Source organism: Pyrus communis, chromosome 8, assembly GCF_041283825.1.
Source record: "Pyrus communis isolate YQ-2024b chromosome 8, ASM4128382v1, whole genome shotgun sequence".
In the NCBI taxonomy this organism is placed as follows: Eukaryota; Viridiplantae; Streptophyta; class Magnoliopsida; order Rosales; family Rosaceae; genus Pyrus; species Pyrus communis.
Genome location: NC_142572.1, coordinates 4,144,940 through 4,164,365, shown reverse-complemented (window position 1 = coordinate 4,164,365; position 19,426 = coordinate 4,144,940). Strand labels below are relative to the sequence as shown.

The window sequence follows — 19,426 nt, the reverse complement described above, 5'->3', positions numbered from 1 at the left end:
ATGGAAACAAATCACATATGAGTCCTGACGCATCAAATTTCAATGGATGCAAAATCATGCAAATATGCAATGCATGATCATGCATATTAAATTATTAATTAATAATTATTATAGTTTTTATAAAATTTAATATATATATATATATATATATATAATTAGTATAGATAGACTTAATATTTTGGGGGTATAATTATTATAGTATATATAATTATTATAATTATTATAAATTTTATAGTTAATTTAATATATATATATTTATTATAATTTTTAGGGGTATAAAATTGTAAAATTAATGTATATAATTATTACAGTATTTTTTGAGGGTTATAAAATTATAAAAATAATATTCTGCTTATCGTGTATCGTGTTTACCCACGTGTATACCCGACCCAACCCGTTATCTTAACAGGTGCTTATCGGGTTACCCGATAAGACCCGATTCGTTATCGTGTCGACCCAAACACCTGTTAATTTCGTGTCGTGTCGTGTCGGGTTATCGGGTCGTGTCAGAAATTGCCAGGTCTAGTGCCTGGTGTTCAAAAGCAGGCATGGGTGGGCTTGGATGCCTGATTGGATCAACCGCAGCATTACTTAAAAGAGAGATCTTTTGAAGCAGTTTTCTTAAAAAAATTGCTAGAGGATGCTAAAAACTCTCTTATTTGAACTTTTTCATCTAATATTATTGACTCTTCTTTTCGTTATTTGATGAACAGAATCTGCATACTTTCTATAATCTATCACCGTTTAAAGATTAAATTAATTATGCTAAAACTCAGTCAAATTAGATACCGTTTAACCATTTGATTAACAATGTCCAATTGTTAAGAAATACAATTAGAGCAAAGATTGTTAAGTTATCCAGTTGGCCATGTCTAAGGACGTGATTAAGGGGAAGTAATGCCACGTGTCAGCACAATCGAAACCTAAAAAAAAAAAAAAACGGAGGGGAGCCCTGCACGTTTTTCCCTCCAACACGTTCGAAGGAAAGACTGACCAAGAATAGGTGTACGGAGGGCCCGTTCTCTTTGGGGTCCCGCTTGACCAACCACCACACCCACACCCACACCCACACCCCCCTGCTTTCTTTGTCTTTGTCTTTCTCTTTCTGTTCTGTGTCTGTTCCTGTTGGTGACAACAACACGACAATTTCTCCTTCCCTCTGTCTCTAATCTGTCAGCAAAAACAAAAAAAATTTAGAAGAAAAAGAAAGAGATCCCATCATCTCCTTTCTCTTTCCAATCCAACAACAACAACCCACGTTTCGATTTCTATACAAGGTACATTTTTTGTGATTTTTGGGAGTTGGGTTTTTTCTTATTTGAAAAATGGATTCTGGGTTTGATTGCTCGATGAGAAATGTTGTTGCTTTTGTGGGTTTGTGTTGGATTTGGTTTCTGGGTTTGATGGTTTGAATTACATTGTTGAGTTTTTGACCAATGTAGGAACCGGTTGGTGCTGATCCGTGTCGGATATGATTCTGTAACTCTGGAATCCATCAGAGGATGACTAACCGAATCACCAATGCGCCTCAGGTATATAAGTTTTGGTTTCATTACAAATGCTGCTTTCCTTTTTCTAATAGCTTTGATCTATATGTATCCACATAAATATTGCACATGCATTTTAATTGTTAGGCAAATTGAAAAGGAAATTTATCGGATTGTCTTGTGTTTCAGGGAGAAGGCGATGCTCCTCCTCCTCCTCCTCCTCCTCCCCCATCTGGTAGCCCTGGCCCACCTGAATCTCAGCCTTCTCGTGGTGGCAACACGGTAATGTCATTTTTATTCTATCATAACATCAGCGTGGATGAAAATGTTTACATTTATACTATCCCTGGTTCGCGTTAACCTGTTATCGGTGTGCTCATCAAAATCTAATTTTCATTTTTATCATTCACCATTACTATGATCGGCTCATATGGAAACTTAGTCCTGTGCTTGGCAGAACCTGTGATGTTACCTCGTGTGCATATATTTCTTGCAGCTAAAATTTCAAGGACAAAGTTTTGTAAAAAGGAATAACAACATATGATTGCAATGCCACAGAATTGTAGTTTTTATGTTGTTGCACAACCTAAGCTTTTCAACTGACCATTCTAATAGAACTATACCATTTGTGAAAAGACAAGAGCATTCAAGACTAAGTGCTCGTGGATAATTTAGATGCACGAGGGTGAAATAATATCCTATGCTATTCATTGTCATGTAATATCATTTTTTTAATCTCTTGGTTAACCAAAGTAAAACTATGCCCTCTGAAGTTAAGATGTTTTGCAGATATTCAAGAGTGGACCGTTATTTATATCATCCAAAGGAATTGGGTGGACGTCCTGGAAGAAAAGATGGTTTATCCTAACTCGCACATCACTCGTTTTCTTCAGAAGTGATCCAGTAAGTAATTATTTGTCCGGTAATAGTGTGTGCATGTGCTTGCATCTGTTCTTCTTGTATACATTATTACTCTCTCTCTCTCTCTCGCCCTCTCCCTCCCTCCCTCCCTCCCTCCCTCTCTCTCCCTCTCTCTCCCTCTCTCTCTCTCTCCCCCTCTCCCTCCTAATGTTTCATTTACTATAATTCTACATTGCCAGAGTGCTGCTCTAAAGGGGAGTGAAGTGAACTTGACCCTGGGTGGTATTGACCTCAACAATTCAGGCAGGTTGGCTTGTAATTCTGAATTGTATTTATCTGCTGTTCTGCTCTTGTATTACTGCTAACCTCGCGTCATTTAATTGTACAATTTTTCTAGTGTGGTTGTCAAAGCAGACAAGAAACTCTTGACCGTGCTCTTTCCAGATGGCCGTGATGGACGAGCCTTCACACTTAAGGTGTGCTTTCCTTTTTATCCCTATTATTTCGCTTGGTTGAAAAACTTGAAGTGCTCCTTTTTCCTTGGTGGAATTTTTAGATTTACAACTACTTTTTTATAAATAAAAAGTTAATTTGCGCAAGTCACAACAGTTTCTACCGATAACATCCACATAAAAGAATATGTTCAACTGACTCGGAAAACAAATTCCTCACATAAATCTGTTCGCTTATGGATAAAGATTTTCTGTCAGTAAAATCTTCTGTGTTCAAAGTCCTGTATTCTATTCATGATAAAATTGTCATCCTATAAGGGTGATGATTAATTGTTTCGATGATAATCTGAGTACATTTTTTTCCATATTCCTTTTAAAGAAGGTAAATGTTTGTTGATTATTTGACTTTAGGTCTTATTTCGTGTTATCATATCCTATCATAACCACATTTCAAGCTTGTTGGGACACTACATTAGTTGTGTGGCCAAGTTAGGACTTCAAGGAGGCACTACTTGTTGGGGACACAGCATTGTGGGGCTGAATTCCTTTAACCATTTCATAGAAGTTCATTGAGATATTCTTTTGTAAAGAAAAATGCATAACACTCTATTTTTGTGGAAAACGTTGAGAAGTTGGTTAAAAAAAGTTGACTTGTGAAATCCTTTTGACCAAAAGTTAGGTATGGAGGTGAAGTTGATCTTGCTATCTTCTGCTGATTTGTTGTGTATTACCTCTTCTGCAGGCTGAAACATTGGAAGATTTACATGAGTGGAAGACTGCACTTGAAAATGCGTTGGTGCAAGCCCCAAGTGGCGGCGGTCATGCTATGGGGCAAAATGGAACGTTAGGGAATGATAAGACTGAGGCTGTTGATGGTTCTGCGGACCAGTGTATGCTCTTCTTATAGTGACTCTCCTTACATACTGTTTAATACTGCACATGTTTATGCCATCTGGTGTACATTTTTCTTTCAGCTGTTTGCGTAGTCTCATTGAACCAATATTTGGTGTTAAATAGTACATTACCTGACAGTCTATTATATCAACTTTATGTGGTATACCAGAAATGAAATTTTGTACGTTTTAAGAAAAATGGAGAAAACTTCAAGTATATTTATTTAACTTAGAGTTCAAGCGCAAACAATATGGTAAGATAGCAAAAGTAGTCAAGTATTGAAATAACTTCAAGCCACTATACAAATTCAATTAGACAGCTGAATACAAAGAGTCGAGTTGTGTTTTTATATGTAGAATGTTTTGCCACATGATATTTAGTGTTGTGGTACTCAGTCTGCATCATGGCTACCCAACCGAGTATAAAATCCTGTCAGATTGTTTAGCTAGTATCTTCAGATACGGATTTTCTTACGATCGGGCCTTGCATTGGATTTTTTTTTTAAATTTTTTCTTGCTATCCTTGTACCACCTCACTGAAATATTGTTGTTGTCTGTATTTCTTTTACAGCAAAGGATAAGAAGCCAGTGAAATCTACAGTCGTTGGAGTGCCTGTTCTACTGGCCTTGGAAGATGTTGATGGAGCTCCGTCTTTCTTGGAAAAAGCCTTTAGGTTCGTAGAAGAATATGGTGGGTTCTCCATATCTCACTATCAGATGTCATTTCAACTTACCTTGGTGGTTTAATAACATACATATATACAGTCGAGTGCACCAACCCCCAGTTCTTGTAGTATATTGAACATTGTTAATGCCTGCACCATCTGAGAAGCCTTAATTGGAAGCTAGTCTTTTGATTTGGATGTATTCTTTTAATGCATATCCGTTGCACATGATATGTATTAATGTCTAAGACCTAATAATTTTACATACTTATACTGAAGGCTCTTAAGGGGAAGCTGTCAACTGATGGTACTTGTAATTTGACTATGAGCAATCTTAAGTCTGTGTGACCTCGGCCATCACTGGTTTCGAAATAGATTAATTTCTTTTCTTGTTTGAAATATGTGTCTGATCATTTGATATAATTAGGAGTCAAAGTAGAAGGGATCTTACGACAAGCTGCAGATGTTGAAGATGTTCAAAGTAGAATAAGAGAGTATGAACAGGGTTAGTGTTTCTTTCCCTTTTAATAATATTTGGTGTTCATCAACATTTTTTTTTAAGTTATACATTTATTGTTCAATGGAGCTGTTATGAACTATATACATACATACATACATACATACATACATACATACATACATACACACACCATTTATATATACAGTCCCTTCTATTGAAGGATCCCTCAAATAAGGTTATGGATTATATATCTTCGTATTTTTTTCAACAATCCAAACTGTATATTTTTATTCAGGATTGGCTGTTTTAATTGAAACTCTAGAATCTAAATTCAATTTATCACTTGTGGTTTGTGGAGTTGTATAAGTGGAAAAAAATTCTAAATAATGATCCTTTTCGATATCTGAGATATTTTCGGGTTGTGTTTTTATGCATCAGGGAAAACTGAGTTTTCTCCTCAGGAGGACGCACATGTTATTGCTGATTGTGTCAAGGTACTTATTTTTCTCAGTTAAATGTTGATTTCTTCGTGTAGATTATAGAATGTTCTGAAGGTTTTATATTTTCTTTCTTGATGCAAATTTCCAGTATGTCCTCCGGGAGTTGCCATCTCCCCCTGTCCCTGCATCTTGCTGTAATGCACTGTTAGAAGCCTTTCGTAAATCTGGTATGGTACATTTGATTTAAACTGTATCCTCTGTTACTTTGTACTTTTTCGATTAGTTATGATATTTATTGTGTCGTAAAGTCTGGCTAAGAAACTCTCACATAGAACTGCTGACTCTTTTAACAGTCTCTTAATATCATTTTATAATATGCATCAGTCTTGTCATTCATATCAGGGCCAACCCAAATGAAGCCTCATTTAGCCTAGCTACATTCTTTCTTGGCCTGAAGTCAATCATTAGAGTTTCTATATTCTAACAAGGAAAACAAAGAAAAGAGTAATCGAGCTTCAAGATGTTGGCTCAAAACCCAGGTTACTAAACGGCAATAACGGGGATGGGAGTTTTCCTGGATCTTTTTTGTTTATGTTTTGTGAAATTGGAGTGGAAAGAAAATTATTTGAAACCTAGTTGTTGGAAACTAATACTATAAAGCTCAGTTCGGTATTTTGTTATTGCCAAATCTTACTTGCTCAGGGAATGTCCATTTTCCCACCTCTCAAAGTTATAGAGAGATCTTTTTCTAGTTAGACTTCTGTCAAGATCAAGAACCATCCCTTCCTATTTGGTTGTCGTCTCAGATAGAGAAAGATAAATTGGAGTTCGTTGTTTACACAAAAGTTCCTGGAGTTTGACTTATGCCTAAATGTCAATGGGTGTTTCCTGAGAGGGGAAGTTTTATATTGTCAAGCGCTTCAGTTTGGCCTTTGGGTCTATGTGTGTCTGTCTTCTACACAACATTTGAGTGTTAATTAATGTTACTGTTGTTCTAATTCCTTAATACAAATTTCCCAATGATTAGGTATAGGTAATGATCGTGGTGGTCGAGTCAATGCTATGCGCACAACAATATGTGATACATTCCCAGAGCCAAATCGCCGTTTACTGCAAAGGTTAGTTTTATGTTACTTCGTTATCTGAGTTTTGGTTTAGTTCCGTTTTGTGTACGAGTGTGTTTTGCACGTGCAGTTATCTTCTTTTTTTTCCGTGTTTGATTGAATAGATTATTGCTTTCGTTTGTTAATTATTTGACATTTAGATTGTTTTCCTCGTTTCTTTAAGTATCAAGCGTCTCCTGTAAAGAAGTTTTAACATGCTTGTGCAGTGCGAATTATAGTGCTAGAGAAGGTTACTATAAATAATTTTCTTTTAGCGAGACTCCTTAGCTGTAGTTAAGCCATTTGCTTGCATAAACTTCAGTTATCTCCTACTTGGACACCAGTTTTGGAGATTTCCATTTTGTTCCCTGCGTTATCTCTCTTTCTTTACTATCTTGCATTCACATAATGTCCAGTTATACTTTGTCAAAATTTAATTTGTATCCTTTTCCGGTTCAGAATTCTTTTGATGATGCAAAGTGTGGCTGCTCAGAAAGCTGTGAACCGAATGAGCTGCTCTGCTGTGGCAGCTTGTATGGCTCCTTTACTTCTTCGTCCACTCTTAGCTGGGGATTGTGAAGTTGACAATGATTTTGATGTGGGGGGTGATGGTTCTGTTCAACTATTGCAAGCTGCTGCTGCCGCTAATCATGCTCAAGCGATTGTTATAACTTTGTTGGAGGAGTATAATCACATATTTGGGGTACACTACAACAATACTTTTACCTTTTACCATTTAACGATAACACTTTCTACTTTGTGCTGGTTTTGAGCTGCGAGTATATTCTATTCAGTGTTGTTTTTCATTAAAATTTATCGACTAGCTCACTCTAGAATTATTTCACATCAATAGTTTGGACCCCAGATTTCTGTTTAGTTATGATGTTGAGAATATTTCATAATTAGGAAGTTGAACCGAGTTGGTTCTTTCTCCATGTATTTGCAGGAAGGTGGTCCCCTGTCCCCGGAACTATACAGTGACACAGAAGATAGTGAAAGTGAGACTGAGGGGGCAACTGATGATGATGATTACTATGAAGATGATGAAACTGATGCAGGAACAGAGGATGAAGAAGCTGAACTTGTTTCTGATGGAGATGGAACATTTAGTGAGAGTGGTGAATCTGAATACAATGATCTGCATGATAATAAGGCATGTTACATACTTAGTCCTTCAATAGATTAGTGCCAGACCTTGTGGTCGAGATTTGGTGCTTTCAAGTTGGTTAAATTATTAGTGCCAGACATTAACGTTAGCATTCTGCTTTTTGTTCTTGTCTTACTGTTTGTTGCTTGTCCGTTGCCAGAAAAACTTGGAGATTCGTGTATAACATATTCACTCTTTGCAGGATGGTGACGGTTTAAGACCAGGCATGAAGTCTCCTCATGGAGGCAACGATGGTAAAGCTCACGAGAAGTTGTCATCAAGCTCAACTAAAATATTGCAGCCTCAACCTGCTTTAGAGAGCAGTGAGAATAAACTGAGTTCAAGCAAAACTAATACGCCAGTGCAGGCTAGCGAGTCTGCTGTAGTAGAAGAGGTTTCTAGAGAAATAAGGTCACGGCAACAGCCACCCGATCATGTTCTTCCATCCCTATCTATTCAAAAATCTTCATCTATATCCAATGGATCTGGGCATGTTAGGAATCGTACTGGTTGGGGACGTATGGCTGTAAGTCTATGTTTACTGGACTGGTGATACAGTCTTTTGCTTATTAGGCCTTTCATCATTATCTATACCTTCCTAGATTATGTTATCTGGGAAGGGACTTGCAATTTTCCCATAAACCGTCTCCAATTCAGAGAGTTTTTGTTAATTGAGTTTCGTTTTTTACTTTGGCGGGTGGGGGGATTTCTGGTTCAGGCAAGGAAGAACCTTTCCATGGAATCCATTGATTACAGCCTTGAGGAAGAGTAAGTGATGCAAATTCCATCTCTGAAGAGTTTCTTTCCCTCATAGAGATTTGCCTATAATCTTTTTCATTGTCAGTGGATGCCCTGCATTGCACACTTCATACATACAGGCTCACGCGTGCACATGAGCATGCATCAGTAGTACATTTTTTTCCAAAGTGTATCAGTGTTTTACTTTCTCAAGATGATCCATTAGTGTTAACGTTTAGGATGCAGTGAACTTCCAATTTTTGAAGCTTCTCTTCGCATCATTGTTTTGTTCTAACATCTAATTTTTCCTCCTGTATAAAGGGCTGAAATCCAGAATCTCGAGAGGACTAAATCTGAGTTAGAAAACAGAATTGCAGAAGAGGTATCTCACTATCCAATTACACCGTATCAAGTTGTTTGGAATTGTTAAGTTAGTTGTCAGTTTCCTTTACAGGTTGAAGGGAATGCTGCTCTACAAGCAAGTCTGGAGAGAGAGAAGACGGCCTTGCGTGAGCGTCGCCTAGCTCTCAAGCAAGATGTAAATTCCATACTGAGAGAACAATTTTTCTTATTTATCTAAACACGCTTCTGCATCCGTAGAATATAATGCTAGTTCGATTATTATTAATGGTTATTAAGTGATTAACCAAGATGAGTCAAGTTAATACTGATATTGGGCATTAAACGTCCTTGTAGGTGGCGAGACTACAGGAACAGTTACAGAAGGAGAAGGATTTAACAGCAGCTCTCGAAGCAGGACTAAAAATGTCGGGGGGATGTGTGCCCAATTTAGCCACAGTTGATGAAAAAGTTAGTATTGTGCCCTTAAATTGTTATGGCATAAGAGCTTTTATTATGCAACAAAATATTAACTTGCATATGTGCTATATAGACAAGGGCAGATCTTATTGAAATAGCTCAGGCAGAAGAGAATGTTTCCAACTTGAAGAAGAAGGTTGATGATCTAGGCGTGCAGCTTAATCAACAACGTGAAAGAAACCGTGGCTCTATGTCTGATGCTTCCATTCCATCCCGAAATAGTGGTGATCATCAAGCAAAACAGTGAGATCTTTTGTTATTTCGTGATGCTTTCTTGTTAGATCATTCTTCTATGTTTGTCAAAGAGAGTTCGTGATATGTGGTTATAACAATTAATGCTTACAAGTCTTCGAATGCAAGTTACATGAATGCAGAAATAGTTTTCCTGTGATGACTCAATGGCACTTTCTTTTTCCCCTTTTCTGTCATTTTTAGGCACACAACAGATAGACAGAAGGACAGTGAAAACATAGTCCCTTCCCATTTCGAATCGTCAAGAAGCAAGGTACATTTATTTTGACATTTGAGATATCGACATGAATAAATGTCGTGGTTAACTTATTTTTTGTATTATTTTGGTCTTGCAACCGGTCCAATTATGTTTTAGCTAAACTGAGCCTTTAGAAGCAGATGTGGGCGTAGTCACATTGGCTAGAGCAGATGTGTTCCCACCTATGCACCCGAGTCCGAATTTCCTCTCTGCACTTTAAATGAGTTCAAAGTAGAATAGAAAAGGAAATTAAGCCTTTATAAAACTTGTAGGATGAACTTAGCGAGCAGTTTGTGCTAAAGTGGATTCGTTAAAGGAATAACTATGTTTGAACTAATATCTGGGTATGTTCAACAGGATACTCATCAAGATGGAACGGAAAATGTGAATGGAAAGAAAACAGATGCAGCAAACAAAAGCAACTCTCGGTCTGTTGCGCCGCCAGCTGATTCTTCTGCAATAGAGACAGTGGTAGCCAAGCCTACAGCTTCAACCAACTCCAAGAAAGGCGGTGGGGTTGAGGTAAGATCGATCATATTAGTTCTGGTTCAATAAAATTTTAACCAGATTACCATTAAAATGAAGATTCGCTTTCCACATTGCACATATGCATTCTGTCTTTCGTTTTGATGATGTCGATTACTATTATGGATTGCAACTTGGATTAATGGGGGGAGGATTACACCGCGGATTGAAAGGACTAGAAAACGTCTATGTTTCTACTTGTTGCTTTGTATTTTTACTAATGCTTGCTTGCTGAGCTGATTTATTTGTGTGATTAGATAGAAGGGTAGAAATAGTTACATACCTCTGTCTGTGGCATAACAGGGAGGTAATTCCGCAACTTCAGCAATAACAAAGTTGACATCACGACTGAATTTATTGAAGGAGCGGCGGAGCCAAATAGCAAATGAGATTCAAGGCCGCGGTCCTGCTCAAAGTTTGGATAAAAGTCAGTCGCTCCAATACGACAAGAGTTATGAAACCTCGGAAAAGCCAGAGAAACTTAGGAAGGCGGAGAGTCATTCGGAGAGAGGAGGAAAGAGATCAGAAAGCCAACAGCAGCAGCATAACCTGGACAGAGGAAAATCAGAAAGCCATTTATCTGTATCCGTGGAGAAGGGTCGACTTGTAGAGGGTAGTAAACGGAAAACTTCTCCGAGGACGGACAGCAGATGATAACAAAAGTTTTTGTTCCGTGAAGGACGAGAGGGATGTGTGTACAGATGAAGCATTTCCTTGTTGTAAAACTGATTTATTTGCAACCCCAAACTGTTCATTTATGCTGGCAGGCACACCCAAATTGCTCAGTTATTTGCGGGCGTTGCATCTGTATGGATGAATGAATATGCAATTTTTGTTCCAGTTGCTTAGGATATATATGCTCATAAATTTTGAACACAAGTTGAAGTTTCTGGGTCTCAGTGTTGAACTTGATATCAAATGATTTTACAAAGTAAGTTCGTTATCCATATTCCAAAAAAGTCATCATGCAATCGCCCATTGCTGAAATATCGTCATGACTCATATTAGGGGTATGGGAGAAAGTTCGAAACTATTACAATAATTTAGAGAGAGAATTTCAAACCCAGAACACTAGATAGGACCTTAACATCCAATCTATATATTGGAACTATTTTTTTTTTAATATTGGAACTATTTTAACATTATATATAAGTGAAACTTCAATAAAAAATGGTAAAATATAAACCTGTGAAATTACATTATTACCCATCATTTTTGTTTGTGTGTTAGAAAACTAAGTAATCGTTTCACCCTCATTTGATTGATAAAGAAGATTTCATTAATTAATAAAGATAATTCTCATAGTCGAAAAAGGAAAAATAATAATAATATTCATGGTGATTATTTTTCATCATCGTCATTGGTCCGATCCCAACTCTCAATAGTCCTTAAGCACCTTCCTGATCTGCTCAAGCGTCACAAACAGCACCACAGTGAATGGCCCCTGCCTCGAAATCGTAGGGATGAAGCCCTTGTAAAGGGCCATGGGCCCCTCCGCCCTCACAGTCTTTAGGGCACAGTCCAGGGCCCCAGTGTACGGCGGGTCCCGCCCGGCTTCCACCTTCATGTTCATAACCCTAGTCTTAATCACGTCGATCGGATTCGAGGCCACGGAGGCCACAAACCCCGCCGCGAAACTCGCGGTCACGTGCGTCCCGAGGCCGTCCTTCATCAAGTGCCTATCGAGAATGGCCTCCTTGAACTGGTCGTACGACGCCAGCTGCGACGCCGTCACGATCATCGCGCGGTTTACCGTAAGGCTGGACCCGCGCCACAGGCTAAGAACCCCTTCGCTCCTCGCCATCTTCGTAATCGCGTCGATCACGTTCTTGTAGTCACGGCCGCCAGCCTGCATCCGGACCATGGCCACGTCGGCGGGGTTTCCGACGGCAGCACCAACTCCACCGGCGACGAGTCCAGCGAGAATTTTTCGGGGCAGGGGCAGGTTCCCGGAGTTCGAGTCTGCCCATCTGACTTTCAAAATTTCGTAGAGGCCCATTCGGGTGGTGGAGTAGAGAGTCTGGCGGAGGACGGTGGCGGAGACTCCAGAGAACAACGCCTTAACGCCTTCGGTCTGAAAAATTTTGACTCCGACCGAGATTGGACCGGCACGTGCGGCGGCGGCCGGCGGAGGCGGGGCAACCAGGGTGGCAGAATGGGAATGAAAAGCAAAAGCAGGGCGGAGATTGTGGATGCGCTGGGGGGCGGCGGCCCGGGCGGGGTTGTTCTCGCCCTGGAGCTGCATACGGACCTTGATAAGATCCAGCGGGTGGGTGGAGCAGCCGGCGACAATGGAAGCGACGCCTCCCTCGACAAATCCTTTGATACCCATTTGCTCAAGTAAATCAAAGGTCGAATCTTGGGGGGTTTTTTCCCTTTTTTTGGGCTCGTCCGTTAGAAAAAGAATGAAAGAATTGAAAAAATTGGATCAAAACTAAATTGGGGGGAAAGGGGTTTTCAGGAGGACCAGTTAGGGTTCATGTCACTGGTGATCAAGAGGTGGGAGTGGAGGGCAAAGGCAATGGAGGAGGAGTGAGGGACGTTGGGCCTCTGAGACATATGCTGTATGTATCTGCCAATGTGCTGAGTCCGAATGGTTGAGTTGGAGGCTGAGGGAGTAGAGGCTGTACTTATATAGTGGGAATTGGAGAGTAGCAACAACTGCAAGGAAAGAAAGTGGGAAGGAGGGGGGAACGAGGATGCGAGATGCGCCGCAGCCGCGCCTAGTAAACATTGGTGAGAGTGATACGACGCGGTTATAGATTGATTGATTGCTGGGACCCTTTTGCCTTAGATCTAGCGACCCCTAATTTTCCGCTTATTATCTTTAATACCTCCTCAATGATAGGGACTTACCCACTGAGTTTACAACCGTCTAGAGCAATTTTACAGCTTAATTGCTCCGACTTTTCCTCATACGCTGTCTCCTTCCCTCAACTTTGTCTATTGACTCGTTAATTTTGTACTATGGGCTACTCGATTCTTCGTTCGTATGTTATTAATATTTGGTATATTGGTACCGTCCATTTAATCTATATATAAATTGTGGTTACTTATTGTTCGATTTTAATGCAATAGTATGTGGTTTAAACTTTTGTTGTACTTTGTCCTCAGCCGTTGAATTAAGATAGAATAATGGGTGATCAAGATCAATGTTGGGGGAACGTTACCCCCATATCCACGATATTTTGGAAAATCAGTCAATTTCCTCAATATTTTCCAGAAATATCTAGTGTTTACAGACAATTTGCAAAAAGTTTGCAGGAAATATCCATGAGTCTATGCATTCTTTATTTTTTTTTTTTTAATTTCTTTCTCTATGGTATTAGTTTACTTCAATAAAACTTGTGCAGCTTTCATGAAGAAAATTTCAATTAAATTATGTATAATTTATTCTTTTTAGTGAAATGCTTTATTTTATTACTTGTCATTATAAGCAAGTTTTTCTTCTCACATATCACATACTTATTGTTTACACAGTATATAATCATTAATTTTTTTTTTTTTATTCATACGTGTGTTGTGGCTTCATATGACATTCCTTAAAAAATAATTTTAAATATCCGTGTTTTTGAGAAAATTTTCATCATTTTCATCATTTCCATCGAAGACAATCGATATCGATATACAATATATCCATTGATATTTCCACCGATATTTTAAACATTGATCACAATTTCTTTGGAGCCTGGAGTCTAGGAGAACAAGACTCTTGATATATTATTTCAATATCATGAATACTACATTTGCATTACCTCTCTAATAAAAATGAAGGCCCGCCAATACAGATTGGTCGTCATGCCAATTAGAGAGGTAGTGTAAATGTAATATAGAAAATGTAGTTTTTTTTTTTTTTTTTTTGAGTACATCGATATTTTTACACTAAGGGCAGGGGGAGTTCGGCTAAGCCACACAATGGGCAGCCTAGACATCCCACTTCCAAGTGAAGAGGAATACCACCAAACCGTAGTTCTGAGTAGGGGTACAACTCGGGCGGGTTGGGCAAGTTGAAAGGTCAACCCAATCCTAACTCAACTTTTACAATTCGGGATCGGGTTTGGGTTGGGTTTTAATCAGATTCATTTGGGTTCAGGTTTAATCGGGTTCGGGTTGCCCAACTTTTTCAAGTTTTAATCGAGTTCATGCAAAGTTTGAATTAAAATACAAGAAATACCAAAGCAAGTACCCAACTCAAGTCTTTTCCTTTGAAAGTCAATATAAAAGGAATTCCTATTAAATATGGGAATTGTTATTGGCACTCCTAAAATCTTATTTGACACTCCAAACTTTATATAATTAGACAGAAAAATATGTTTGTGAAGAGTGTAGAATGAGATTTTTGAAATGATAATAAAAGTTTCCTTAAATATAGAACAAAACAAAATAGTTACATGCTAGCATGCTGCTGATCTCACTTCAGCCTTTGTGATTCCATACATATCTTATTTTCTCTGTACTGGTGATGTGTGCTTATACTTGGTTCTGAACTTTGTAGCTTGTCACGGCTAACGGTTGTAAGAACATGACAAACGTTCCTCGGGAAATATGGGAGATTGAAGCAGTAATGGCAGGGGCGCCATGGCCACTTGATAAATGACTTTGATGTGCTCTCCAAGAGCTTTGAATTCTGCAATTTATCACAGAAAGAAGAAGGAGATACTTATATATGATATATAATCACAGAAGCACATAATAATTGATATGGGCTATTGTCGGGTTTGATTAATCGGATTGGGTTGGATTGGGAATGGACAGACAAATGATCAACCCAATCAATGAACGGGTTCAAATTAAATTAGGTTCGGACGGGTTATAACTAAAAAAAAAAAAAAAATCTATTTATTTAAGTTTAAAATCGGGTTGGACATGGACAGATTCGGATGGTCCAACCAAGTTGCACCTGAGTAGCTAGAAAATGTAGTTGGCGTGACAAAAATATTGACAATGGAGAGATGTGAGATAGAGAGAGAGAGTCTTGGTAGTGTGATAGTATTGCAAAATTGGGGGGTAAATTGATTGATAATTTCCATAGGGTTGTTGGGGCATTTAGTTACTTAAGCCCTAACTTTCTTCTCTTAAAGGAATTTTATTGGGTATTTAATAAGCCGGCTTGACTTCGAAGCATGGCAACGCGTCAAACCAAAGGTTAACCCTATGGCAGCCGTCAGGACGAAGTCTGTCCCAGCAACCTTTTAGGGCTCGGTCTTTCAACCTCTGACAATTTCACACGTTATTTTTAATTTCAAAATACAGAATACTCCTCGTTTTCTGGACGAGTTTTCAAAGCATCTACCCGCCGCGATAGACTCGTAGTAATTGAAACCACGTGATATTGCGTATTATATTATGCGTGCATATGTATTTTAAAGAATTATAAGTATGTCGACCCAACTTCGATTCATTTTCTATACTTTCATTTTATTATTCTCAAGTATTATATAAGAAGGTTCAACAAAAAAAGAAGTATTATATAGGAAGATATTACCCTCAAGTATCATGAATTTTGCACTTACTACTTTTAGTTTTTTTCGTCTCAGTTTCATACCTAAATTTTGATTTTCTGACACTTTAATACTTATGTTAGGCTTTCCGTCAAGTTATTCCTTAAGTAATGTCATGACATAATTTTTGGTCCACCATGTCTTCCAAGAATTAGCACTCAGACACTGTGGCTTGAATTTACAAGTGAATCTCTCATTTAAATGGCAAATATGGTTGGCCAACGTTTTGTCACGTCATCACTTAATGGAGAATTTGACGGAAAGCTAGTGTCAGAAAAAATAAAGTTTAGGTATGAAACTATGACGAAAATAACTAAAGGTAGTAAAGTGCGAATTTCACAATACTTGATGGAAGTGAATGAGAATTTCCCAATAAAAAAAGTCCCCCTTCATAGATAATGGTTTATTGCAGTAGTGGAAAATAATCATGTTTAAGCACCCTTATGCGGGTTCGATCCTCATCAATCCCATTTTCTACTAACGTTATCGTTTGTCAAAAGAAAAAAAAGTCTCCCTTCAAAATGTCAACCTTGTAAAAGGCCAATCAAATTGGAGACATTTAATCAATTTGAATTTCATGACGGTTATTTCAATTTTCATTCATAACATATCGTATTCAATTTTTGTAAGAACACATCGTAGTCTTTTTAGTCAAAATACTTCTAGTTTTTTTCGTCTCAGTTTCATACCTAAACTTTGATTTTCTGACACTTTAATACTTATGTTAGGCTTTCCGTCAAGTTATTCCTTAAGTGATGTCATGACATAATTTTTGGTCCACCATGTCTTCCAAGAATTAGCACTCAGACATTGTGGCTTGAATTTACAAGAGAATCTCTCATTTAAATGGCAAATATGGTTGGCCAACGTTATGTCACGTCATCACTTAATGGAGAATTTGACAGAAAGCCTAATGAAAGTATTAAAGTGTCAGAAAAAATAAAGTTTAGGTATGAAACTATGACGAAAAGAACTAAAGGTAGTAAAGTGCGAATTTCACAATACTTGATGGAAGTGAATGAGAATTTCCCAATAAAAAAAGTCCCCCTTCATAGATAATGGTTTATTGCAGTAGTGGAAAATAATCATGTTTAAGCACCCTTATGCGGGTTCGATCCTCATCAATCCCATTTTCTACTAACGTTATCGTTTGTCAAAAGAAAAAAAGTCTCCCTTCAAAATGTCAACCTTGTAAAAGGCCAATCAAATTGGAGACATTTAATCAATTTGAATTTCATGACGGTTATTTCAATTTTCATTCATAACATATCGTATTCAATTTTTGTAAGAACACATCGTAGTCTTTTTAGTCAAAATCAGATGAATGAACAATGTCTAATTTGGCAAGTATGATCCTTTAATTGAATGATTCAAATAGTTAGATTGTAAGCCTCATATATTACTGTTTAATTTACTGTTTGAAGGATTGGAGAGTTGTTGATAATTGTAATGTCAGTGAAAGGGAGTCAATTTGAGGTCCTAAAGTATTCCAAAACAATAGCAAAAAAAAATGAAACTTTCAACAAGGGCAACAAATTTTCATTTGGTAGTTTTCCGTTCTAATGTTTTATTTCTTAAACAATCATTTTCGAATTAAAATACTAGAAGCACTATAATAAACCTGCAAAATTCTTTTTGTTTTATATTCTATACAATATGCCAATAATTTATTTTATAAAACATTACCAGACAGAACATTTACAAAAAAAGTGACTTTCAAAAACAGTTGCTCTTCTTGGGCAACCAAAATTGTGTTGGTTTGATTCGTGGAGTCTAACTTAGCATTGATATCACTCAATACTACGGTTTGTAAGAACTGTGATATTCTTCATTACTTGTAAGTAAGAGGTCTTAAATTTGATTTTCACCAAATGAGATTTTGAACCATATTATTGATAGCTCATTGCGAGGTTAATCCCACCCCTTCTCTTTGTTTTGGGTCAAACATGAACTTGATTGTTAGAAGAAGATGTTAAAGATGTTAAACGAGATAAAAATAAAAATAAGCTGCAATTAGGCTAAAAAGACAAAGAAGTCCAAGCAAAGCACATGATGATCAAATCAGACTAATCCGTTGATAGAAATTGTGACCATCACATTCACTGTGCAACTCTCCTTAATGTAGATAATATCGTTTGATAAAAATATGGGAAGTGTTATTGACACTTTAAAAATCTCATTCTACACTTCTCGCAAGTGTTTTTTTCTTTCCAAATATAGAAAGTTTGGAGTGTAAAATAAGATTTTTGAAATGCCAATAACAATTCCTATATATATCTATATATATATATATATATATATATATATATATATCTTAACATTCATAAACTACATAACTGGTATAATATTTGAATAATACGTACGTTAATATTGGATAACTTTGCTAAAAATTTACTTTGAAAAATTCAGCAACTTTTTTTAATTATTAAATTTATATATATTCAAAATATGTTAAAAATACGTTAAATTTATATATACTAGCATATGGGCACACACAAAGTGTGTGAGAAATCTTCTTCTTTTTTTTTTTTTTTTTTTTGAAATAGAAGGAGAGAGGAAGAGAGTGATAGAGAATGTGGAAGTGTGAAGTTTTATTTATTTATTTTTTAATTTTTTAAATTAGAGATATGTTAGGATTACATGTAGGTAAGGCTTTGAAAAAAATAAACCAGTAAAATTTGGTTGTGTGAAATTACATTTCTGCCCCATATTTCTTATTCATGTTCTGTTTTAATTAGAGGATTAAACTGGTGATTTCATAGGGTTTTGGTTGACAATGAGTGTTTTATTAATTAGTAGAGATTATTATTTTTATTTTAAGTTTATATGTATTATTGAAAATGTGTGAAATAACATGTATTAAATGTAAAAAGTACTCACGTACGTGTTTAATACATGTATTAAAATATGTGGTACACATATTATATGTAAATACATGTATAATACGTAAATTTACTAGAGCATACTCTTAATGTCAAATATTGGGACTGTTTGGCCCATTTGAGTTTGAAAATTGTGGTGAATCATTTGGTTTAGACAAAATAATTCATGTCTCTAAGAAGTATTTGGTGTGAAGTTGAACAAATGATCCCTGTAGTTCAAATTAGATTCGATCAACCATTGACATCACAAAGAAGTTGAAACTCTATCAACTCGTTCATCTTTAGCTAGTTACTATTTTTAGTTTTATTCTTATTTGACTTTATGAGAAAAGTTGACCTTCCACCATAAGCTCGAAATTATCTAGATTAATAGGCAAGACTTCTCTTCCCTTCTCGACTAGATACATAATTCATACTCACAAGTCTCAACGCTTAATATATGTTTTTTCTTTTTACCCTAACCTCCTCCATATGTGAAGCATCTTGCACAGCAGCCTCAGGTTAAAAAGCATGGGTCCCCAAGCACTCATGGTCGCATACTCAGTCGTGTGGCTGCCACAAAATAATGGAGGGGATCCGGAATAAGAACCTGACCTGACCTCCACGAAAGTGAAGTTTCATGCATTCATCATCACCCAACACTTTCGGTAGTTTTCTTTATGTGCATTCCTACTTGAGAGAATATTACACACATGTTCAGACCGATAACAATATCAGCATTAAACAAGGTTTGAGTTCTTTTTTTTTTTTTTTTTTTAAATTAAAAAAACAATGATATTATATACACTAGAGGGGTGGGGGAGTGAGCTAAGCCTCACAATGAGTTAGCAATAATGTGATTCAAATTCGCCTTTGGTAAGAAACAAATCTACGACCTCTCACTTCCAAGTTAAGAGAAATACCACTTAACCGTAGTACTAAATGGCAAAAACGTTTGAGTTTTTATCATAAAATTAATTGGCA

At 37.0% G+C, this 19,426-nt stretch overlaps 2 protein-coding genes across 6 annotated transcripts; one reads left to right on the top strand and one right to left on the bottom strand.

Moving 5' to 3' along the window:
* The first annotated feature begins 982 nt into the window (after positions 1-982).
* Positions 983-10,959, top strand: LOC137717386 (rho GTPase-activating protein REN1). Of its 5 annotated transcripts, none has more exons than XM_088698274.1 (23): positions 983-1,277; positions 1,443-1,532; positions 1,677-1,769; positions 2,277-2,390; positions 2,588-2,655; positions 2,746-2,824; positions 3,543-3,690; positions 4,265-4,384; positions 4,786-4,863; positions 5,257-5,312; positions 5,407-5,485; positions 6,286-6,376; positions 6,821-7,064; positions 7,308-7,514; positions 7,711-8,034; positions 8,227-8,276; positions 8,568-8,628; positions 8,701-8,784; positions 8,943-9,056; positions 9,139-9,308; positions 9,501-9,570; positions 9,913-10,077; positions 10,444-10,959. In XM_088698274.1, exons 2-23 carry the CDS (start codon positions 1,503-1,505, stop codon positions 10,732-10,734), a joined length of 2,736 nt encoding a protein of 911 aa, XP_088554400.1. In that variant the 5' UTR covers positions 983-1,277; positions 1,443-1,502; the 3' UTR covers positions 10,735-10,959. The 5 variants fall into 5 exon arrangements, with proteins under 5 accessions (XP_088554400.1, XP_068312850.2, XP_088554399.1 ...); XM_068456749.2 differs by having other exon boundaries at positions 10,384-10,959; XM_088698273.1 differs by having other exon boundaries at positions 1,128-1,277; positions 6,292-6,376; positions 10,384-10,959.
* Positions 10,960-11,325: 366 nt separating this feature from the next.
* On the bottom strand, positions 11,326-12,839 carry LOC137717387 (mitochondrial uncoupling protein 5). Its single transcript, XM_068456750.2, has one exon. It carries the CDS (start codon positions 12,410-12,412, stop codon positions 11,459-11,461), a length of 954 nt encoding a protein of 317 aa, XP_068312851.2. The 5' UTR covers positions 12,413-12,839; the 3' UTR covers positions 11,326-11,458.
* Positions 12,840-19,426: the final 6,587 nt, after the last annotated feature.